The 19,439-nt window shown below is 41.4% G+C and overlaps 1 protein-coding gene across 1 annotated transcript in view; it reads left to right on the forward strand.

Annotated features, from left to right (window-relative positions):
- Positions 1 to 1,781: 1,781 nt before the first annotated feature.
- Positions 1,782 to 19,439, forward strand: part of LOC140485598 (probable E3 ubiquitin-protein ligase HERC3) — a 49,930-nt gene continuing 32,272 nt past the window's right edge. Inside the window, exons 1-7 of the mRNA XM_072583888.1 lie at positions 1,782 to 2,039; positions 7,125 to 7,281; positions 8,073 to 8,149; positions 13,946 to 14,167; positions 15,902 to 15,993; positions 17,005 to 17,135; positions 19,145 to 19,299. Coding sequence (XP_072439989.1) covers positions 1,859 to 2,039; positions 7,125 to 7,281; positions 8,073 to 8,149; positions 13,946 to 14,167; positions 15,902 to 15,993; positions 17,005 to 17,135; positions 19,145 to 19,299 — 1,015 coding nt within the window. The 5' untranslated portion in view covers positions 1,782 to 1,858. The remainder of the gene's footprint in view (positions 2,040 to 7,124; positions 7,282 to 8,072; positions 8,150 to 13,945; positions 14,168 to 15,901; positions 15,994 to 17,004; positions 17,136 to 19,144; positions 19,300 to 19,439) is intronic.

Genomic DNA, 19,439 nt, shown 5'->3' on the forward strand with positions numbered 1-19,439 from the left:
TCTGTCCAGTCCAAATATGATTTTGCAAACCTCTATCAAGTCTCCCCTCAGCTTTCTTCTCTCGAGGAGGACAGTCCCAGTTTCTCAAATGTATCCCCATCACTGAAATTTACCATTTTCAAACCAAACAAAAGCAGAAATTGCTGGAGAAATTCAGCAGGTCTGGAAGCATCTGTGGACAGAAAACAAGGTTACCCTTTGGAGTCCAGTATGCCAGACCTTTTGAGTTCCTCCAGCAATTTCTTTGTTTTGTTTCAGATCTCCAGCATCTGCCATTCTTTGTTTTATATCTCATCCCTGGGAATATTCTTGGGAATCACATCTGCATTCTCTTCAAGGAGTTATTTGTGTTTTTCCTTTCAACAGCTTTCTACTGTACACAATATACAGACTGAGCTGTCACAAGTGTCTTATATTTGAAACACAAACATTTGCAGGGCTATAGGGAAAGAACAGGGATGAATTCTCATTGAATTGTATGATGGATTGAATGATTAGCCTGTGCAGATATGTTGCATACTTTTTTTTTCAAAAGTATACTTTATCATAAAATCTTTTTTGGATATACACATAGTCACAAACACAGTTCAGTTCCACACAGTGGTATATCAAGGAAACAAGCAAACATTGGAAACAAAAACAGAAATTGCTGGAGGAACTCTCTGGGGAAGGGTCATTCAATCTGAAATGTTAACTCTGATTTCTTTCCAAAGATGCTGTCAGACCAGTAATTTCTGTTTTTGTTTCTGATTTACAGTATCTGCAGTTCCCTAGGTTTTTAAACAAAATTGGAGTTTGGCTCTATCCAAACAAACCAAAGACATCTCTCACTCATGCTAGACTATATTTACATGCATTTGAGGCACTAAGAAGGTCCGATAACTGAATGGACCCCCAATGAACATCAACAAAAAGACCTCAGACAGTGTTCCTTCCCCACTGAGCCTTGCCACAGCTGTTCCAATCTTTAGGGCACCCCTCAGCACATGGCCCTGTCCCTTACCTCTGGAGAAGGAAGGACATTTAAAATTCTGTGCTTCAGTGAGCAGAGAACTAGCGAGTAAAATCCTACACCAGCAAAGATGTGGAGATGCTGGTGTTGGACAGGGTGGGCAAAGTTAAAAATCATACAAAACCAGATTATAGTCCAACAGGTCTATTTGGAAGCACTAGCTTTTGGAGTGCTGCTCCTTGATAAGGTAGCAGTGCCCCAAAAGCTTGCACTTCCAAATAAACTTCTTGGTGTTGTGTGATTTTTAACTTAGAGAAAGTCAGGACTGTAGATGCTGGAGATCAGAGTGGAAAAGTGTGATGCTGGAAAAGCTCATTTGACGCTGCCTGACCGGCTGTCCTTTCCCAGCGCCACACTGTTCCACTCTCCAATGCCATAGCTCAAACCAATACTAACAGAGTGGTTTCCTCTTAAATGTCTGTGTGGGAACTGTTCAGATGTTCAGTGTCGATTTTCATTTGCCGACTGTACTCCGAGTTAATGATGTGAGTTCAGATTCGGTTTCGATTCCGTTTCGTCATTCAAACAGAACTAAATAGGAAATGGGAAATGCAAACTGAATTGGGCAGCTCAATACAGTAGAGAGGTTACACCTCAAAACAATTCGCGTTGCCATTGGCTCGCACTGCAGAGGCGGAGCCAAAGGAAGGTAATTCCCCAAATAAATATATTGTGTGTGTGTGTCTGAGAGATTGTCAAATGTTTAAACTGGCGCTGCAGCAGCATCGGGAAAAGGTGTAGTTTCTATCTGATTGTCTCTGGGTTGAATTGTTTTATTTTCCTGGCTCTCGGTTCCCCGTTGATTGAAAGGGGAATAATAAAGCGAGCAGACAGACAGAGAGGAGGATGTTGTGCTGGGGGGAGTTGACCTCAGGGAGTGGACAGAATCCCTGCTCTCAGTCAGAGGAGATTCTGACAGGAGAGAGGGTTCAGCATGTTTGCAGCCGGGAAGGAGTCACTGTGTTTGTGTTGGAAAACGGGAAAGTTTATACCAGAGCCCGCGGCCAGGATCAAAAATCAAAACCAGGTGAGGAAATGGAAATAATACAATCCTGTCCATAAAACGAAAGAAAATGTGTTTAAAATTAAATGATATCTAACACCTATAGAGAAATGTATGAATTTAGTCATAATGCAAAGTAAATAGTGCTGTAGCTGACTATTATTACTTAGACGTTCTTCTGACGATATGTGTGACGCTTGTTACAGTCTGATCATTCATTCAAATTGAATTGTCTCAGGAATAATATATATTTTGTATTAGTGTTAAATATGGTTCCAGTTTTGGTGTTGATTACAGGGGACCCGCGGGTCATACATTCCAAGGCCGAATGCGGATGCCCGAAACCGCGAACACCAGCGAACCCTATACAGTATATGTCTTTTTCATTTACATACATACCTGTGATAAAGTTTCATTGATAAATTATGCACAATAAGACATTACAAACATTAAATAATAACAAAATACATTGTACATTATTATACTTGTGCTCTCTCTCTCTCGAATGAACGGGATTCTGACTTTTTAGTTTAACCCTCAAGGGACCATGAAAAATATCTTGTATACGCACACAGTTTAAATACACTTTTACAATACATTTTTACACTTATTTCTTTAAAAGTATCTTAGCCTATTGTGGGTACTCACTGGCTTCTCTGTTCTTTGTTGTTGCTGTGATGATATGATGATGTTAAAGTGCATTTGAGAATATAACTTTTTTAAAAAAGTTTTGCGATTTACATGTGAAAGATCTGATACCAACATGATCATTCTAAAAGATGAGAGAGTTAACAAACAATTGGGCCTTTTTCAATATATAATTTCAGTTACATCACACTGGAAACTTTTGCTATAAATTCTGTATCTGACAATTTTATTCTCCAACAATCACCTGATGAAGGGGCAGTGCTCCAAAAGCTAGTGTGCTTCCAATGCAACCTGTTGGACTATAGCCTGGTGTTGTGTGAGTTTTAACTTTGTACACCCCAGTCCAACACCGGCATCTCCAAATCTTATGAAGATGTGACGATGATCCAGTGCTGACGATGATGAGCTGAGGTGAGGTGATGGTGTAGGCAGTGCCATGACGTTGTGCCAGGCTATTGACCTCCTGACGAAAGGTCGTCAGAAGGAGGATCATCTGCTTCAGACCCATCTGCTTCTCACCTCGAACAGCGAAACAGGACAAACAGCAGACAATGTCGATGGTTGGATAATGTGAGGAGCAGAGGACATTGCTGGTTGGGGATTGTCGATAGTGGACATGGTTTGTTTTTCAACCTTTTAGAAAAACATCGTGATATGGAGCTGTTGCTTCTTTCTTTTCAGCTCATCAAACATTTGCTGGAGAGGTTCTAATGCTTGGTGATTATCCGGGTAACTTTAATGCTGTGTTCCATCATAGGATCGTAATCCATGATTTTTTTTTCCTTTAACGACTGTGCTATCCGAAACACTTCACCAAATGTTTCCAATGTCCACATTGCTGGTTCTGTTTCAGTTTCTTCTTCCTCATCCTCTGTCAATGACTTGACAAGATCTTCTAATTCCTCATCCGCCAACAAACCTCGATAACCTTCAATATATTCTTACACTTCTTCATCAGTCATATCGGCGAATCGACCAATGTCTCTTGCTATGCGAATGATTTTCTTCACCTGTCCAGTGATAGCTGGGAAACCTTTAAAACCATTCACACCTTCACTCCAAAAGTCCTTCCAACAGGCATTTACAGTTTCTGGTTTTCATTCATCCATTGCCACTTTGATTAAAGTTATTGCATCGGCAATAGTAATTGATTTCCAACATTTCATAATTTCGAGGTGAGGCTCTGCATCAATTAATACTTGAATCTGCTCAAATATGAGGCATGTGTATGTGGCCTTGACACACCGGATGATCCCTTGGTCCAGAGGCTGAAGCAGTGAGGTTGTGTTTGGTGGCAAAAACACAACCATAACGTTTTCATTCTCTGTGGCAATAGATGTTGGATAGCCAGGTGGGCGGCACGGTGGCACAGTGGTTAGCACTGCTGCCTCACAGCGCCAGAGATCCGGGTTCAATTCCCGCCTCAGGCAACTCTCTGTGTGGAGTTTGCACATTCTCCCCGTGTCTGCGTGGGTTTCCTCCGGGTGCTCCGGTTTCCTCCCACACTCCAAAGATGTGCAGGTCAAGTGAATTGGCCATGCTAAACTGCCAATAGTGTTAGGTAAGGGGTAGATATAGGGGTATGGGTGGGTTGCGCTTCGGCGGGGCGGTGTGGACTTGTTGGGCCGAAGGGCCTGTTTCCACACTGTAAGTAATCTAATCTAAAAAAAATTGCCTATTATTAGTAAGACCTTAAATGGCAACCCTTCCTGTTCCAAGTATTTTTTAACTTGGGGATGAAGCATTGGTGAAACCATTCGGTATAAAGCATGGCTGTCACCCACACTTTCTGATTGTGTTGCCAGAAGACAGGCAGATAGTTTTTGTTTTTATTCTTGAGGGCGCGAGGATTCTTCACTTGGTACACCACATCTGGCTTGATTATGTGCCCTGCATCATTGTCACACACTACCAGAAATACTCTGTCCTTCCAGGCTTTGAAGCTTGGTGCCTGCTTTGCACTTTTGTGAATGTACTTTTTATTGGGCATCTTTTTTCCAAAACAAGCCAGTTTCATTGCAATTGAAGACTTGTTTTGGATGGTAGCCTTCCTCCTCTTTCAACTTTTTAATTTTGCAGGAAACATGGCACCAGCTCCTTCATCAGCAGATGCAGCCTCTCCAGTAATTTTGTATTTTTCAAATTATGCCTATTCCTGAATCTATGCAACTATCCCTTCCTTGCTGCAAATGGCTTGGGGTCCTTCCCTTCAGTGGATTCTTTCTTAAAGTCTTCATGTAGGCTTAAGGCCTTTTGCTTAACACGTTACCTACGTTACTTGTTCATATCTTCAACCCACAAATTTAATGTTTTTTCCATCTTAACTAACAGCTTATCACGCACCTATAGATGTAACCTTCGCAGTTTGAGGTGCCATGGCAAAACTAGACCGAATTTTTATTTTGTTCTTCACCACCTCCCGAATGGAAGATTCATTCTTACCATACATCCTAGCGACCTCAGCATACATTTTTTTGTTCTTGTTGTATCAAGTTGAGAATTTGCACTTTTTCACTGATGGGAAGCATTTCACGGCTTCTCTCAGGCTTTGAGGAACTGCCAGCATCATTGCTATTGTGGTTTGGGGCCATTGTTAAGCAAAATTAAGGGTTATTTTCACAACAACGCTGCAATAATGCAGCAATGAATGTGGACAGCAAGAACACTAGAGGCTAGCTGGATGCGAGTAAGGCAGACCAGTGTGGGTACAGAGGACTAGGAGAGAAGAGTCATGTACTGAGCAACAGGTTGGGAGGTTTCACCATGTTACTTAGAATGGCGCACAGTTTGGAACTTATGAATCATTTATTTCTGGAATTTTCCATTTAATATTTTGAACCGTGGTAAACTGCAGATAACAGGGGATAACCTCGAGGATGCAGCGGTTCTACTGTATACTGTGGTTATCAATTATAATGCAAGGTGAGAGTGTCTGTGTTTGAAGTGTGGTTTCCAGAGCTGTGTGGTATCGGTTTCTCTCAAATCTCTCCTTAAACCAGTTTTGCTTGACCTTCATTTGATCTTAATGTATTTCGGTTTTGTTTCTCTCAGTCACAGGGGCAGCTGCAGTAGTGACCTTTGGAACCTGGTTCTGAAAAGACATATTCAGCGCATTGACTTAGCTTTTAATACACAACCCGTTAGCAAGGACTGGGTCTTTTGAAATATTCATAATTTGTTAGTTTCCCATATTATTACAATTGGCGGAGATAAATTGACTAGAAGAGAGATTATTTTAATGCTGTCCTTAGTCATTCTGATGGCTTGCAACTGGAGCATAACTTATTTTTGCATTCAATTCCCTTCATGAACAAATCATAACAATATTTTAGCTTTCCTAAATACTTGTTGTGCCTGCATCCTAATGTTTTGTGATTCATACCTTAGACTGTTGCATCTGGGGTGTTCTTTGTAACCCAGATCTTTACAATCATTTAGATTTTTACTCTTATTTTTAATCCTTCCTGTTATTTTGGACAATTTCACGTTAGCAATTTTTTAAAAATTGCAAAAATATACTTTATTTGTAAAACAAAATTTATGAGTGCATACCAAAGGTCATAAGACAGTTCTGTACAATCTTTGCAGTGAAAGAAATTTTACATTTTTCAGATCTACCCTGAAGCAAAGGCATTTTCTACTCACCATAGGAAACTCGTTACATTCATTTTCAGGAAACAACATGGTCTGAGGACTTTTCAAATCGTCGCTATACTTTGTCAGAAAGACCTTAGCCTTGGTGGCACCTGCCCTAAGCTTTAATGCATCCCTCAGCATGTAATCCTGGACTTTGGAATGTGCCAGTCTGCAACACGAGGTTGAAGTCAACTGTTTACACTGGAAGATAAACAAGTTTCGGGCAGACCAAAGAGCATCTTTCACTGAGTTGATAGTCCTCCAGGCACAGTCCCAACAGCCCAAAGAGCACAGAGTCCCGCACCATGGAGCTGGACAAATTTTGTCTATCTCACTAACCACCTATTTTAAGAACCCAGGATTTAGCCGATCAAGACCCAGGCACTTGTAAGCTCAATAGTTCAAGCTCTGGCTCTTTGCTACAGAGGACAGTGTCAATCCTCCTCACTATACTGCCCTTACTCCCACAGTATTTCTTCTTACTGCCCCTTTTGAGTGGTTTCCCTGTAGAAAATTGCACCTCAGCAAGCCCTATGGCAATTGTGAATTTGGGATACAAAGTTAAATTGAGTAAAGACAAGGGCAGCCCTAAATTTTAATAAGGCCCAAATTTTAATCTTGGATTATTAGTCCAGTAATATATTGATTGTAGAAGAGATATCATATCAGACTTGAAACATTAACTCTGTTTCTCTCTCCACTAATTCTACCAGATCTGCTGAGTTTCTCCAGCATTTTCTGTTTGTTTCTGATTTGCAGCATCCACAGTATTTTGTTAATGTACTCTTTGATACTAATATCTTGTTTTTAAATTTGTCCCTGTAGGCCAATTTACTAAGTTCAAGGATCAGAAAATCCACTTTGCCGACAGTGGAACATCCCACATCCTATTCCTTTCTAAAGGAGGAAGTCTTTTTCAAAGTAAAGTTAAGTCATGGAAAACAGCAGCTCAAACAAGAACATTCTCCATTATGAAACCACAGTAAGTGTTGCATTCTACCTGATGGTTTGTATGTTTGTTCTGTACCATCATGTTGTAAATTGAGTTGGCTATATATTAGGTGGAGGCTGGTACAATTGCAATATTTAAGAGGCATTTGGATGGTTTATGAATAGGAAGGGTTTGGAGGGATATGGGCCGGGTGCTGGCAGGTGGAACTAGATTGGGTTGGGATATCTGGTCGGCATGGATGGGTTGGACCGAAGGGTCTGTTTCCGTGCTGTACATCTCTATGACGCTATGACTCTGAGACTGCCAACAGGTGCGTGGAAAAATCTGTAATGTCTCATTCAAAAGACAGCATAGGACTCTTCTGGAATGTTAGCTTTGCTTACGTGCTCAACTCTCTAAAGTAGGAACTGAATGAGCAAAATGAGCTGGCAAGAGTGCTGCCAGCTGATCCAAAATAGACAAGCAGGAGGCTGGAAGAACACAGCCAGCCAGGCAGCATCCGGAGGTAGAGAGGTCGACGTTTCAGGTGTAACCCTTCTTCAGGACTGAACCAAGGCCAGCCAGGTGGATTCAGCAACTGCTTATTCAGTAATAAAGCTCTTATAAATGATATGATTGTGTTGGCTTTGCGTTTGTTTGCCATGTCAATGCAGTGATACAAGGGGCAAGAGAAACTTGTGCAGGTGGTCATGTGTTGAAGTCCCATGTTAAATTTAATGCAATAACTTTCATTGAAAAAATTACAACAAAGCCTTTGTGAAACAATATATTTCTGAGCACAACTTAGTAGTGATGTATCAATATGTTCTTTTCACGTTTAGGTTACTTAAGGATTTGAATGGCAGAAAAATAATCCAAGTGGCCTGTGGAAACAATCATTCACTGGCATTGACCAAAGGTAAAAAAAAAACTAAAGTGTGCTTGTTATGTAGAACCTAGGAGCAGGAGTAGGTTATTCAGCTTTCAAGCCTGCTCTGCCATTCAGTATGATCATGGCTAATCCTCTATCTCAATGCCAAATTCCCACTCTCTCCCTATATATATTTGGGTGACATGGTGGCTCAGTGGTTAGCACTGCTGCCTCACGGTCCCAAGTTTGATTCCAGCCTCGGGGGACTGTCTGTGTGGAGTTTGCACATTCTCCCCGTGTCTGCGTGGGTTTCCTCCAGGTGCTCCGGTTTCCTCCCACAGTCCAAAGATGTGCAGGTTAGGTGAATTGGTCAGGCTAAATTGCCCATAGTGTTAGGCACATTAGTCAGAGGGAAATGGGACTGGGTGGGTTACTTTTCAGTGGGTCAGTGTGGACTGGTTGGGCTGAAGGGACTGTTTCCACACTGTAGGGGATCTAATCTAATTTAATACCATTAAGAGCTATCAATTTATCTATCTCTTTATTGATTATATTCAGTAGCTTCGCTTCTACAGCCTTCATGTGGTAGAGAATTCTACAAGTTCACTGCACTTTGCAGGAAGAAAACTTTTCTCATCTCAGATTGTAATCTCTGGTTTGGCCTCCGCCAATTAGGGAAAACATGCTCCTTGCATCTAGTCAGTTCAGTGCTATTAGAATTTTATGTTTCAATTAGATCCTGATTCATCCTTCTAAAATCTAATTAATACAGACCAGGAAAAAACAATCTCTCCTGAAGAACTGTCATTGGACACCATTGGGAGAATTTTTATCCACTCACTTACCAGAACCAGGGAGATAGTGAGGAAAGAGATCGATCTGAGACAGGTACAGCTGAGAACAGAGTGAGTCAAACAGGCAGGGACAAGATAGGACTAATAAATTAAACTGCATTTATTTCAATGCAAGGGGCCTAACAGGGAAGGCAGATGAACTCAGGGCATGGTTAGGAACATGGGACTGGGATATCATAGCAATTACAGAAACATGGCTCAGGGATGGGCAGGATTGGCAGCTTAACGTTCCAGGATACAAATGCTACAGGAAGGATTGAGAGGCAAGAGAGGAGGGGGAGTGGCATTTTTGATAAGGGATAGCATTACAGCTGTGCTGAGGGAGGATATTCCTGGAAATACATCCAGGGAAGTTATTTGGGTGGAACTGAGAAATAAGAAAGGGATGATCACCTTATTGGGATTGTATTATAGACCCCCCAACAGTCAGAGGGAAATTGAGAAACAAACTTGGAAGGAGATCTCAGCTATCTGTAAGAATAATAGGGTAGTTATGGCAGGGGATTTTAACTTTCCAAACATCGACTGGGACTGCCATAGTGTTAAAGGTTTAGATGGAGAGGAATTTGTTAAGTGTGTCCAAGACAATTTTCTGATCCAGTATGTGGATGTACCTACTAGAGAAGGTGCAAAACTTGACCTACTCTTGGGAAATAAGGCAGTGCAGGTGACTGAGATGTCAGTGGGGGAGCACTTTGGGGCCAGCGACCACAATTCTATTAGATTTAAAATATTGATGGAAAAGGATAGACCAGATCTAAAAGTTGAAGTCCTAAATTGGAGAAAGGCCAATTTTGACGGTATTAGGCAAGAATTTTCGAAAGCTGATTGGAGGCATATGTTCGCAGGTAAAGGGACGGCTGGAAAATGGGAAGGCTTCAGAAATTAGATAACAAGAATCCAGAGAAAATATATTCCTGTCAGGGTGAAAGGGAAGGCTAGGGGAAAGTGAGGACTGCAGATGCTGGAGACATCCAGCAGTTGAAAAATGTGGTGCGAGAAAAACACAGCAGGTCAGGCAGCATCCGAGGAGCAGGAGAATCGACGTTTCGGGCATAAGCCCTTCTTCAGGAATGAGGCTGGTGTGCCAGGTGGGCGGTTAGGTATAGGGAATGCTGGATGATTAAAGAAATTGAGGGTTTGGTTAAGAAAAAGAAGGAAGCATATGACAGGTATAGACAAGATAGATCGAATGAATCCTTAGAGTATAAAGGAAGTAGGAGTATACTTAAGATGGAAATCAGGAGAGCAAAACAGGGACGTGAGATAGCTTTGGCAAATAGAATTAAGGAAAATCCAAAGGGTTTTTACAAATATGTTAAGGACAAAAGGGTAACTAGGGAGAGAATAGGGCCCCTCAAAGATCAGCAAGGTGGCCTTTGTGTGGAGCCACAGAAAATGGGGGAGATAGTAAATGAATATTTTGCATCAGTATTTACTGTGGAAACGGATATGGAAGATATAGACTGTAGGGAAATAGATGGTGACACCTTGCAAAATGTCCAGATTACAGAGGAGGAAGTGCTGGATGTCTTGAAACGGTTCAAAGTGGATAAATCCCCAGGACCTGATCAGGTGTACCCAAGAACTCTGTGGGAAGCTAGAGAACTGATTGCTGGGCCTCTTGCTGAGATATTTGTATCACTGATAGTCACAGGTGAGGTGCCGGAAGACTGGAAGTTGGCAAATGTCGTGCCACTGTTTAAGAAGGGTGGTAAAGACAAGCCAGGGGACTATAGACCGGTGAGCCTGACCTAGGTAGTGGGCAAGTTGTTGGAGGGAATCCTGAGGGACAGGATGTACATGTATTTGGAAAGGCAAGGACTGATTGGGGATAGTCAATATGGCTTTGTGCGTGGGAAATCATGCCTCACAAACTTGATTGAGTTTTTTGAAGAAGGAACAAAGAGGATTGATGAGGGCAGAGCAGTAGATGTGATCTATATGGACTTTAGTAAGGCGTTCGATAAGGTTCCCCATGGGAGACTGATCAGCAAGGTTAGATCTCATGGAATACAGGGAGAACTAGCCATTTGGATACAGAACTGGCTCAAAGGTAGAAGACAGAGGGTGGTGGTGAAGGGTTGTTTTTCAGACTGGAGGCCTGTGACCAGTGGAGTGCCACAACGATCGGTGCTGGGCCCTCTACTTTTTGTCATTTACATAAATGATTTGGATGTGAGCATAAGAGGTACAGTTAGTAAGTTTGCAGATGACACCAAAATTGGAGGAGTCGTGGACAGCAAAGAGGGTTACCTCACATTACAACAGGATCTGGACCAGATGGGCAATGGGCTGAGAAGTGGCAGATGGAGTTTAATTCAGATAAATGCGAGGTGCTGCATTTTGAGAAAGCAAATCTTAGCAGGACTTATACACTTAATGGTAAGGTCCTAGGGAACATTGCTGAATAAAGAGGCCTGGAAGTGCAGGCTCATAGCTCCTTGAAAGTGGAAACACAGGTAGATAGGATAGTGAAGAAGGCATTTGGTATGCTTTCTTTTATTGGTCAGAGTATTGAGTACAGGAGGTGGGAGGTCATGTTGCGGCTGTACAGAACATTGGTTAGGCCACTGTTGGAATATTGCGTGCAATTCTGGTCTCCTTCCTATCGGAAAGATGTTGTGAAACTTGAAAGGGTTCAGAAAAGATTTACAAGGATGTTGCCAGGATTGGAGGATCTGAGCTAGAGGGAGAGGCTGAACAGGCTGGGACTGTTTTCTCTGGAGCGTCGGAGGCTGAGGGGTGACCTTATAGAGGTTTACAAAATTATGAGGGGCATGGATAGGATAAATAGACAAAGTTTTTTCCCTGGGGTTGGGGAGTCCAGAACTAGAGGGTATAGGTTTAGGGTGAGAGGGGAAAGATATAAAAGAGAGCTAATGGGCAACTGTTTCACGCATAGGGTGGTACGTGTATGGAATGAGCTGCCAGAGGATGTGGTGGAGGCTGGTACAATTGCAACATTTAAAAGGCATTTGGATGGGTATATGAATAGGAAGGGTTTGGGGGATATGGGCCGGGTGCTGGCAGGTGGGACTAGATTGGGCTGGGATGTCTGGTCGGCATGGAAGAGTTGGACCAAAGGGTCTGTTTCCATGCTGTACATCTCTATAACTCTATGACTCTATGTCCCTTTATTTGCAAACTTTTTATGCCCTCTTCACAATTTACTTTCCAACCCATTCTTGCCAAGACATTTTTAACTTTTAAATGTAAGACTGATTTGATCTGATGCTGTTTGGGAATCTAAGGATCCTTCTGTTCCTTTGTCACCATGTGCATGTCTGCCTATTTCTCTGTCCTATTTCAGAACGTTGTTTTATTGTGATTTAACCTAAAGCAAAACAAAATTCAGAATATTTAACACCTATTCCAGTTGTAAACCAAGTCTGACTTTCGTGTCATATGTAGCTGCCATGTTCTTTGATTTTTCCATTTAATTAAATCCTAATTTGAACACTGACGACAGCAAGAGCCAAGGTAATCAGTGCATCAAATATGAAAATAAATATTATATTTGTTTAATATTTATCTCATTGACACGCTGAGAAGGAGCAGAACCTGTTGTTGATTTTGAAAAAGCTTTCCGCCTTGTTCCGATCAGCTAAAAGAATTACTATCAGGAACACACTATTGGTTCCAATCAGAAGATTGTGTGTTCAAATCCTAGTTCTGGACCTTTGCACAAAGGAATCAAGACTGTGACTCCACTCTAGTACTGATAGATTGCTACATTTCTGGAGGTGCTATATTTTGGAGCAAGTTCCCATCTCTCTGTGTAGGTGGATGTAAAAGATTTCACAGCGCTCTTTAAAGGAAAAGCCACAGAGTTATACCTGGCGTCCTGATGAAAGTTAATCCCACAATTAACATTGCAAAAAGCTTATTTAGTACTTCTTCCCATGTTGTTTGTGGAAGTTTGGTATATGCAAATTGGCTGCCACTTTTCCGACATTACAACTGTACTTCATTGTCACTCAGCACTTTGGGCCACTCTGTTGTCATGGATCATGTAATATGAATGCAGATGTCTTTTTCTTTTCAAATATATCACACAACACTAGGAAGCCAATCATTTTGTCTTTTATGCCTTTAGTTTGAGAAGGTTTAACTATTTTTTCTATGCCTGGGATTCAAGCATTGCTGATTAATGCCATCCAAAGGTAGTCTGAATTAACATTCTGGCACATCTTGTGAAGTCACGTCAGAAGATAGTGAAGAGACAGGTTTATATTTCCAGATGTTTTAAACTGAGTTCAAATTATCAAACTGGCATGTTGAGATTTGAACTTGTCTGGAAAAAGACCTGATATTATTCTATTGCCGAAAGGAGATAATCAATAATGTCCAACCATCCTGTGAACTCCCTTGTATGAACCTTAACTCAAGTCCCACATACATGATTCTTGATTCATAAATATGGGAAGAGTCCCCGGATGGTTCCCATTGCCTACTTCAATTTTCTTTTACCTTCAAAGTATTTTCCCTCCAGTAGGCAACAACAAAATGTGCAGAGTCCCATCTACTCTTTGCCAATGGGTAGAGACATTCATAACTGTCAGGCACCAGTTTTCAGACCTGACCATCATTTTGAGCTGATGCTGTGGTCTCCAGTTGTCAGGGCTGTCTGGGGTGCATCTAAATTCAACGCTTTCTGAGATTCACTGAACCTGTGTGTTTTCATCCGGATATGAGTAACCTAACCCTTATTTAGAGACTGAATCCCAGTCATTACCTACCAGAGTGTGACTTGGAACCTTCAAAGATGTGTATAATATCAAGGAGGCAACAGCAGTTGAGATACCTGGACTGTATGAGAAATAGTCTGTTGGCCATTTGTTCAATGCCTAATGCATCAAAGAACTTTATAAAATAGAGGTTAAGGTAGAAATGAGTTTTTCTGTTTTACAGTTTTTTTTGTCAGAGTTAAGCATGGTCATTTCAAACTTACTAGAGCCAAAAGTTTTCTTCTCTCATTTGTTGAAAGACGGCCAACTCTTTACCTGGGGCCAGAACACTTATGGCCAGCTTGGTCTTGGTACAAAGGATGCTTGCCGGCACATTCCTGAGTTGATGATATCTCTTCCTGGGATGCCAGTGGCTCAGATCACTGCGGGAGGAGAACACAGCTTCGCCCTGTCTCTCTCTGGGACGGTGTTTGGATGGGGGAGAAATAATCACGGACAGCTGGGACTCAAGGACACAGAGGGTAAGAACAATTACTAAAATTATAGCTCCTCCTTTTCGTTTATTTCCATTTCCAAACAAAATTTTGCATCCTCTTTTAACTCTATTTCTTTATTTCCCTAATTTATATTAAGAACTGTAATGTAGAACTTTCAGCTTTTTTCTTTATTTTTGTACCTAATCTATTTTAGTACCTGAGATGTGTAACTAGGGTAATTTATACTTAAGATTTATACCATGTGTGGCGACATTGTACACTTTTCACTGCACTCCTGTACTTTTGTACTTGAGTGTACACAACAATAACACCTAATTCTAATTGTAAGCCAGAGAATCACTTAACAATGCAAAATGCAGCTCTCCTTACACTAAACCCCAGTCCTGAAGAAGGCTTACGCCCGTAACATTGACTTCTGCACCTCCTGATGCTGCCTGGTTTGCTGTGTCCTTCCAACCTCCTGCTTGACTACCTTGGATTCCAGCATCTGCAGTTTTTTTGTTGCTAATCATCTAGCAATGGCCCAGAGTTAGTTATCAGAGGTATCCTTGAAGTTTAGTAAGGTAAAAACAATGACTGCAGATGCTAAAAATCAAATACTGGATTAGTGGTGCTGGAAGAGCACAGCAGTTCAGGCAGCATCCAACGAGCAGCGAAATCAACATTTCGGGCAAAAGCCCTTCATTTTATTCCTGATGAAGGGCTTTTGCCCGAAACGTTGATTTCGCTGCTCGTTGGATGCTGCCTGAACTGCTGTGCTCTTCCAGCACCACTAATCCAGTCCTTGAAGTTTAGTGTTGTATTCATATTGGATAACTAATTCAGCTTGGTCTACACCTAGGTATAATATGTACCCTCATCAGATGCAGTACAACTAGCATTCATTCTTCCGATTGCAAGTCTTTGTACAAATGTGTAGTCAGGGTTGTAACTTGGAAAAGATTGGAAACAACTGGAAACTTTATTCTTGCTTAACTACATTTACTGTTCTATGTTGAGAAATCCAGATGTAAACTGGGTGATCCTTTGGCCTAACATATCCATTACATCTGCAGGTATGTTTCTGACCTCCACACACATTATCATTTTAATTTCTTTGACCATTCTCACTTGGGATGTTCACCTCAATTTGCTCCAAACAAGGCAACAAAAATTGAGACTATCTTTCACCTTCTTGCTGGACCCTTCAGAGCCTTTGCTTTGCACATTGATTTATTTAAAAATTGAAGCGCCATTGTCCCCCCACTTTCATTCTCCCATTTACCTTCAGTTTTACGTTCACGAACAGCAATTTTAAGTCATGACTAAATTAGATTCATAACACAACACTTAACAATCGAATAAATATTATTTCCCACATCATTCCATCAGACAAGCAGACTGTTTGCAAATATTCAGGATGGGAGTTTCCAACAACAACATCATGTTCAACAGGACAGTCAGAATCATTTTATTCTGACTCAAGACCTTCATAAGCAAATTAGCTTAGAATGTATTATGACTTTGAAAATAGGTCAAAAATCACCAAACACCAGATTATAGCCCAACGGGCTGATTTGAAAACACAAGCTTTTGGAGGGCTGATGAAGGAACAGCACTCTGAAAGCTAGTGATTTCACATAAACCCATTAGACTATAACCTGGTGTTGTGTGACTTTTGACCTTGTCCAACCCAGTCCAACACTAGCACCTCTATATCATGACTTTGGAAACAGGAAGAGAAACATGATTCAACTGGCTTTTCAATCTTTCTTACAGATAGGTATATACCCAACCACGTGAAGCTGTTGGAGCTTAAGAGGATCATTTATAGCTCTTGTGGAGAAGAGCACACTGCTGTCCTGACAAAGGTTTGTTCCAGAAGAAATTGAAACGAAAATCTCAACTTCTGTTCCTTTTTGGCATGTGGCAATAGCACCACCTCCCCCTGCCCCCCCATTTTAATTAGTTTCTTTTTTTAGTCTTGATTGCAGTTAACCTGGAGGGGTGTAGTCCGATGATAAAAACTGCAATAGACAACCAGGTGGCATCCTTAATGGTAAATGGTTCAAGAATCTCCTGTGTGATTCTTGCTTCCTGCATCCAGGGAAGAGCATAAATGGTTGGAGTGTGTTATTACTCATGGGTTGGCACAACCATGGAATTTCAGTTTGCAGTGGGACAAAAATATACAATGTTTAAGTCATGACTACATTCATTGGGGCCATCAATATTTTTGGACAACACTATTTTCCGTAGCAATAATTAATGTATTCGTTGTAGGTCTTTCTTCGAGTCGAGAATGAATCAGAATTTGGAAGATAGCAACTTATAAAAGATAAAAGCTGTTACTTTAACAAGAAAGTCTATCATAGATTCTGTCAACGTTATCGCATGTGCTGGTGGGTTGGTCAGCTCAGAGTCAAAAATGTGGTGCTGGAAAAGCACAGCCGGTCAGGCAGCATCCGAGGAACAAGACAGCCAACGTTTCGAGCATAAGCTCTTCATTAGGAACGTGGGCTGACTGGCTGTGCTTTCCCAGCACCTAACGTTTTGACTCTGATCTCCAGCATCTGCAGTCCTCACTTTCTCCTGGTTGGTGAGCTCAGTTGGCTAAATTACCAGAATCTGCTTAAGCCAACAGTGTGGTTTCAATTCCTGTGCTGGCTGTCATAATTCATGGAGGTCATGCCTTCATCCTATGGAGTGGTTACACTCAAGCTATACATAACCAATTCTCTCTCTCTCTCTCACTGATGAGGAAAGATGACTGTAGATAATTACCATAATATGCACTGGTTACTAACAATAAAAGGCCATTGGCTTTCCATAGTCAAAGTGTGAGAAGTAACATGCTTTTGCATCATTATCTTCTTCTCTAGGATGGACTTGTTTTCACCTTTGGAGCTGGGAGTTTTGGGCAGCTGGGACACAACTCTACAGAGGATGAGACCAAACCTCACCTACTTGGTTACCTGTTTGGCAAGAAAGTTTCTCAAATAGCATGTGGGAGGTGAGCTTGTAAAGCATTAAGAAAATTAAACCTAGCTAAACCTCTCCCACTCTTCCTTATGGGCAAACCAGAAAGATTTAAATTCATGCATCTCTTTTGTTACTGGACATTGATGGCCATTTGCAGTGTGAGTCTATCTGGTTAATTATTTTATTATTTATAAAAGTCCAGGGTTGAGATCTATTAATAAAAGTACACCTCACGTAAAAATAAATAATGGCTTTGTCAACGAGAAAAGTAAGAGAACAAGGTGTGGTGAGAGGATCTTCGGGCTAACACAATGAAACATCTTCCAGGACTAAAATAATTGTAGGGATGGGTGGGTGGTGGGCTGTTGCAAGAATCTTGTGACTGGGTGGAAACTTGGGGCAACAGAGCTCAGACTTCACTTCTCAGGTCGAAAGAAGTTACTATACCCTCATAGCCCCGATTTGGAGGAGCCGGTGTTGGACTGGGGTGGACAAAGTTAAAAATCACTCAACACCAGGTTATAGTCCAACAGGTTTATTTGGAAGCGCTAGATTTCAAAGTGCTGCTTCCTCATCAGGTGGTTGTGAAGAAGGAGCAGCGCTCCAAAAGCTAGTGCTTCCTAATAAACCTGTTGGATTATAACCTGGTGTTGTATGATTTTTAACTTTGCTCACAGCCCTCTGGGCAGCAATGTGATTTTCATGAAACTCAGAAAGTCTTGCTGGCTTCGTGGCATCTTTAACAGATGAACTCATTGCTGGAGATCGGGTTAACATTCCGTCAGGATCTCATGTGTGTCATTAGATCCTAATTTTCGTTTATTTTTGAGGCTCCTGACAGAGTGTGGAAGGAACCTGATGGACTACCAAAGCCAGCAGCCTCAAAAATGAGGAATTAGCGGGACCCTTGGGGAAAGTGGAGATAACCTGTTACAATTGTACCTTTCCACTGATCTGAGAGGGCAAAAATTCCTCCTGTTGGGTGAGAATATAAGAGGCATGGTTATTAAGTTTGCGGATGACACCAAAATAGGTGATATAGTGGACAGTGAAGAAGATTATTTAAGATTACAAAGAGATCTTGATCAATTGGGTCAATGGGCTGAGTTTAATTTGGATAAATGCAAGCTATTGCATTTTGTTAAAACAAACAAGGGCAGCACTTACACAATTAATGGTAGGGCCCCTGGGGTAGTGCTGCTGAACAGAGATAGACCATAGGGTTCAGGTACATAATTCTTTTTAAATTAGTGTTGCATGCAGACAGGATGGTTAAGAAGGCATTTAGCACATGTGCCTTCATTGCTCAGTCCTTTGAGTATAGGAGTTGGAAGTCATGTTGAGGTTGTACAGGATGTTAGTGAGGCCTGTTTAGGAAGACTGTGTGCAGTTCTGGTCACCCTGTTAAGGAAGGATATTGTTAAACTGGAAAGGGTACAGAAAAGATTTAGCAGGATGTTTCTGGGAATGGAGGGTTTGTATAAACATAGGCTGGGATTTTCTCACTGGAGCATAGGAGGTTGAGGGGTGACCTTATAAAAGTTTATAAAATCAAGGGGGCCAAAGATAAGGTGAATAGCAATTCCCTAAGGTAGGGGAATTCAAAACTAGGGGCATATTTTCAAGGTGAGAGGGGAAAGATTTAAAATGAACATGAGGGGCAACTTTTTTACACAGAGAGTGGTTAGTGTATGGAATAAACTGCGAGAGGAAGTGGTGGATGCTGGTACAGTTACAGTCTTTAGAAGACATTTGGATAAATATCTGAGTTGGAAATGTTTAGAGGGAAATGGCCCAAACACAGGCAGGTAGGACTAGTTTAGTTTAGGAACGTGATTGGTGTGGACTGGTTGGACTGAAGGTCTGTTTCCATGCTGTAGGCCTCTATGACTCTATGACTGTATGACTCTAATCCAGAGTTCAATACTGAAGACATTAAGAGAGAAACCAAGATTGTTTATGGTGTTTAGAGCAGATCAGCAGCACAAAACTGGGCAGAGTCTTGTAAAGTTATGAATATCTATATTTATCTTTAAACAGCTTTCACACACTTGCCTTTGTTCCATCAATTGGCAAGATCTTCTCTTTTGGTCGTGGGGAGAAAGGACAGTTGGGAAACAGAGAGACCAAAGATCAATTACTGCCTCTTCCTGTCAACATAACGGGCATGTCTGGGAAATGCACAACCGCAGATGGTAAGAGTTGGACATGTATGCATTTGTATAGCACCTGGGAAAACTTTGAAACTTAGGGAATAGCATGTAAAATCGATTGTCTGATGTGGCATTTTGCAACTTGATTTTATATGTAATGCAAGTGAAATTTGTTACCATAC

This window comes from Chiloscyllium punctatum, chromosome 14, assembly GCF_047496795.1.
Source record: "Chiloscyllium punctatum isolate Juve2018m chromosome 14, sChiPun1.3, whole genome shotgun sequence".
Classification (NCBI taxonomy): Eukaryota; Metazoa; Chordata; class Chondrichthyes; order Orectolobiformes; family Hemiscylliidae; genus Chiloscyllium; species Chiloscyllium punctatum.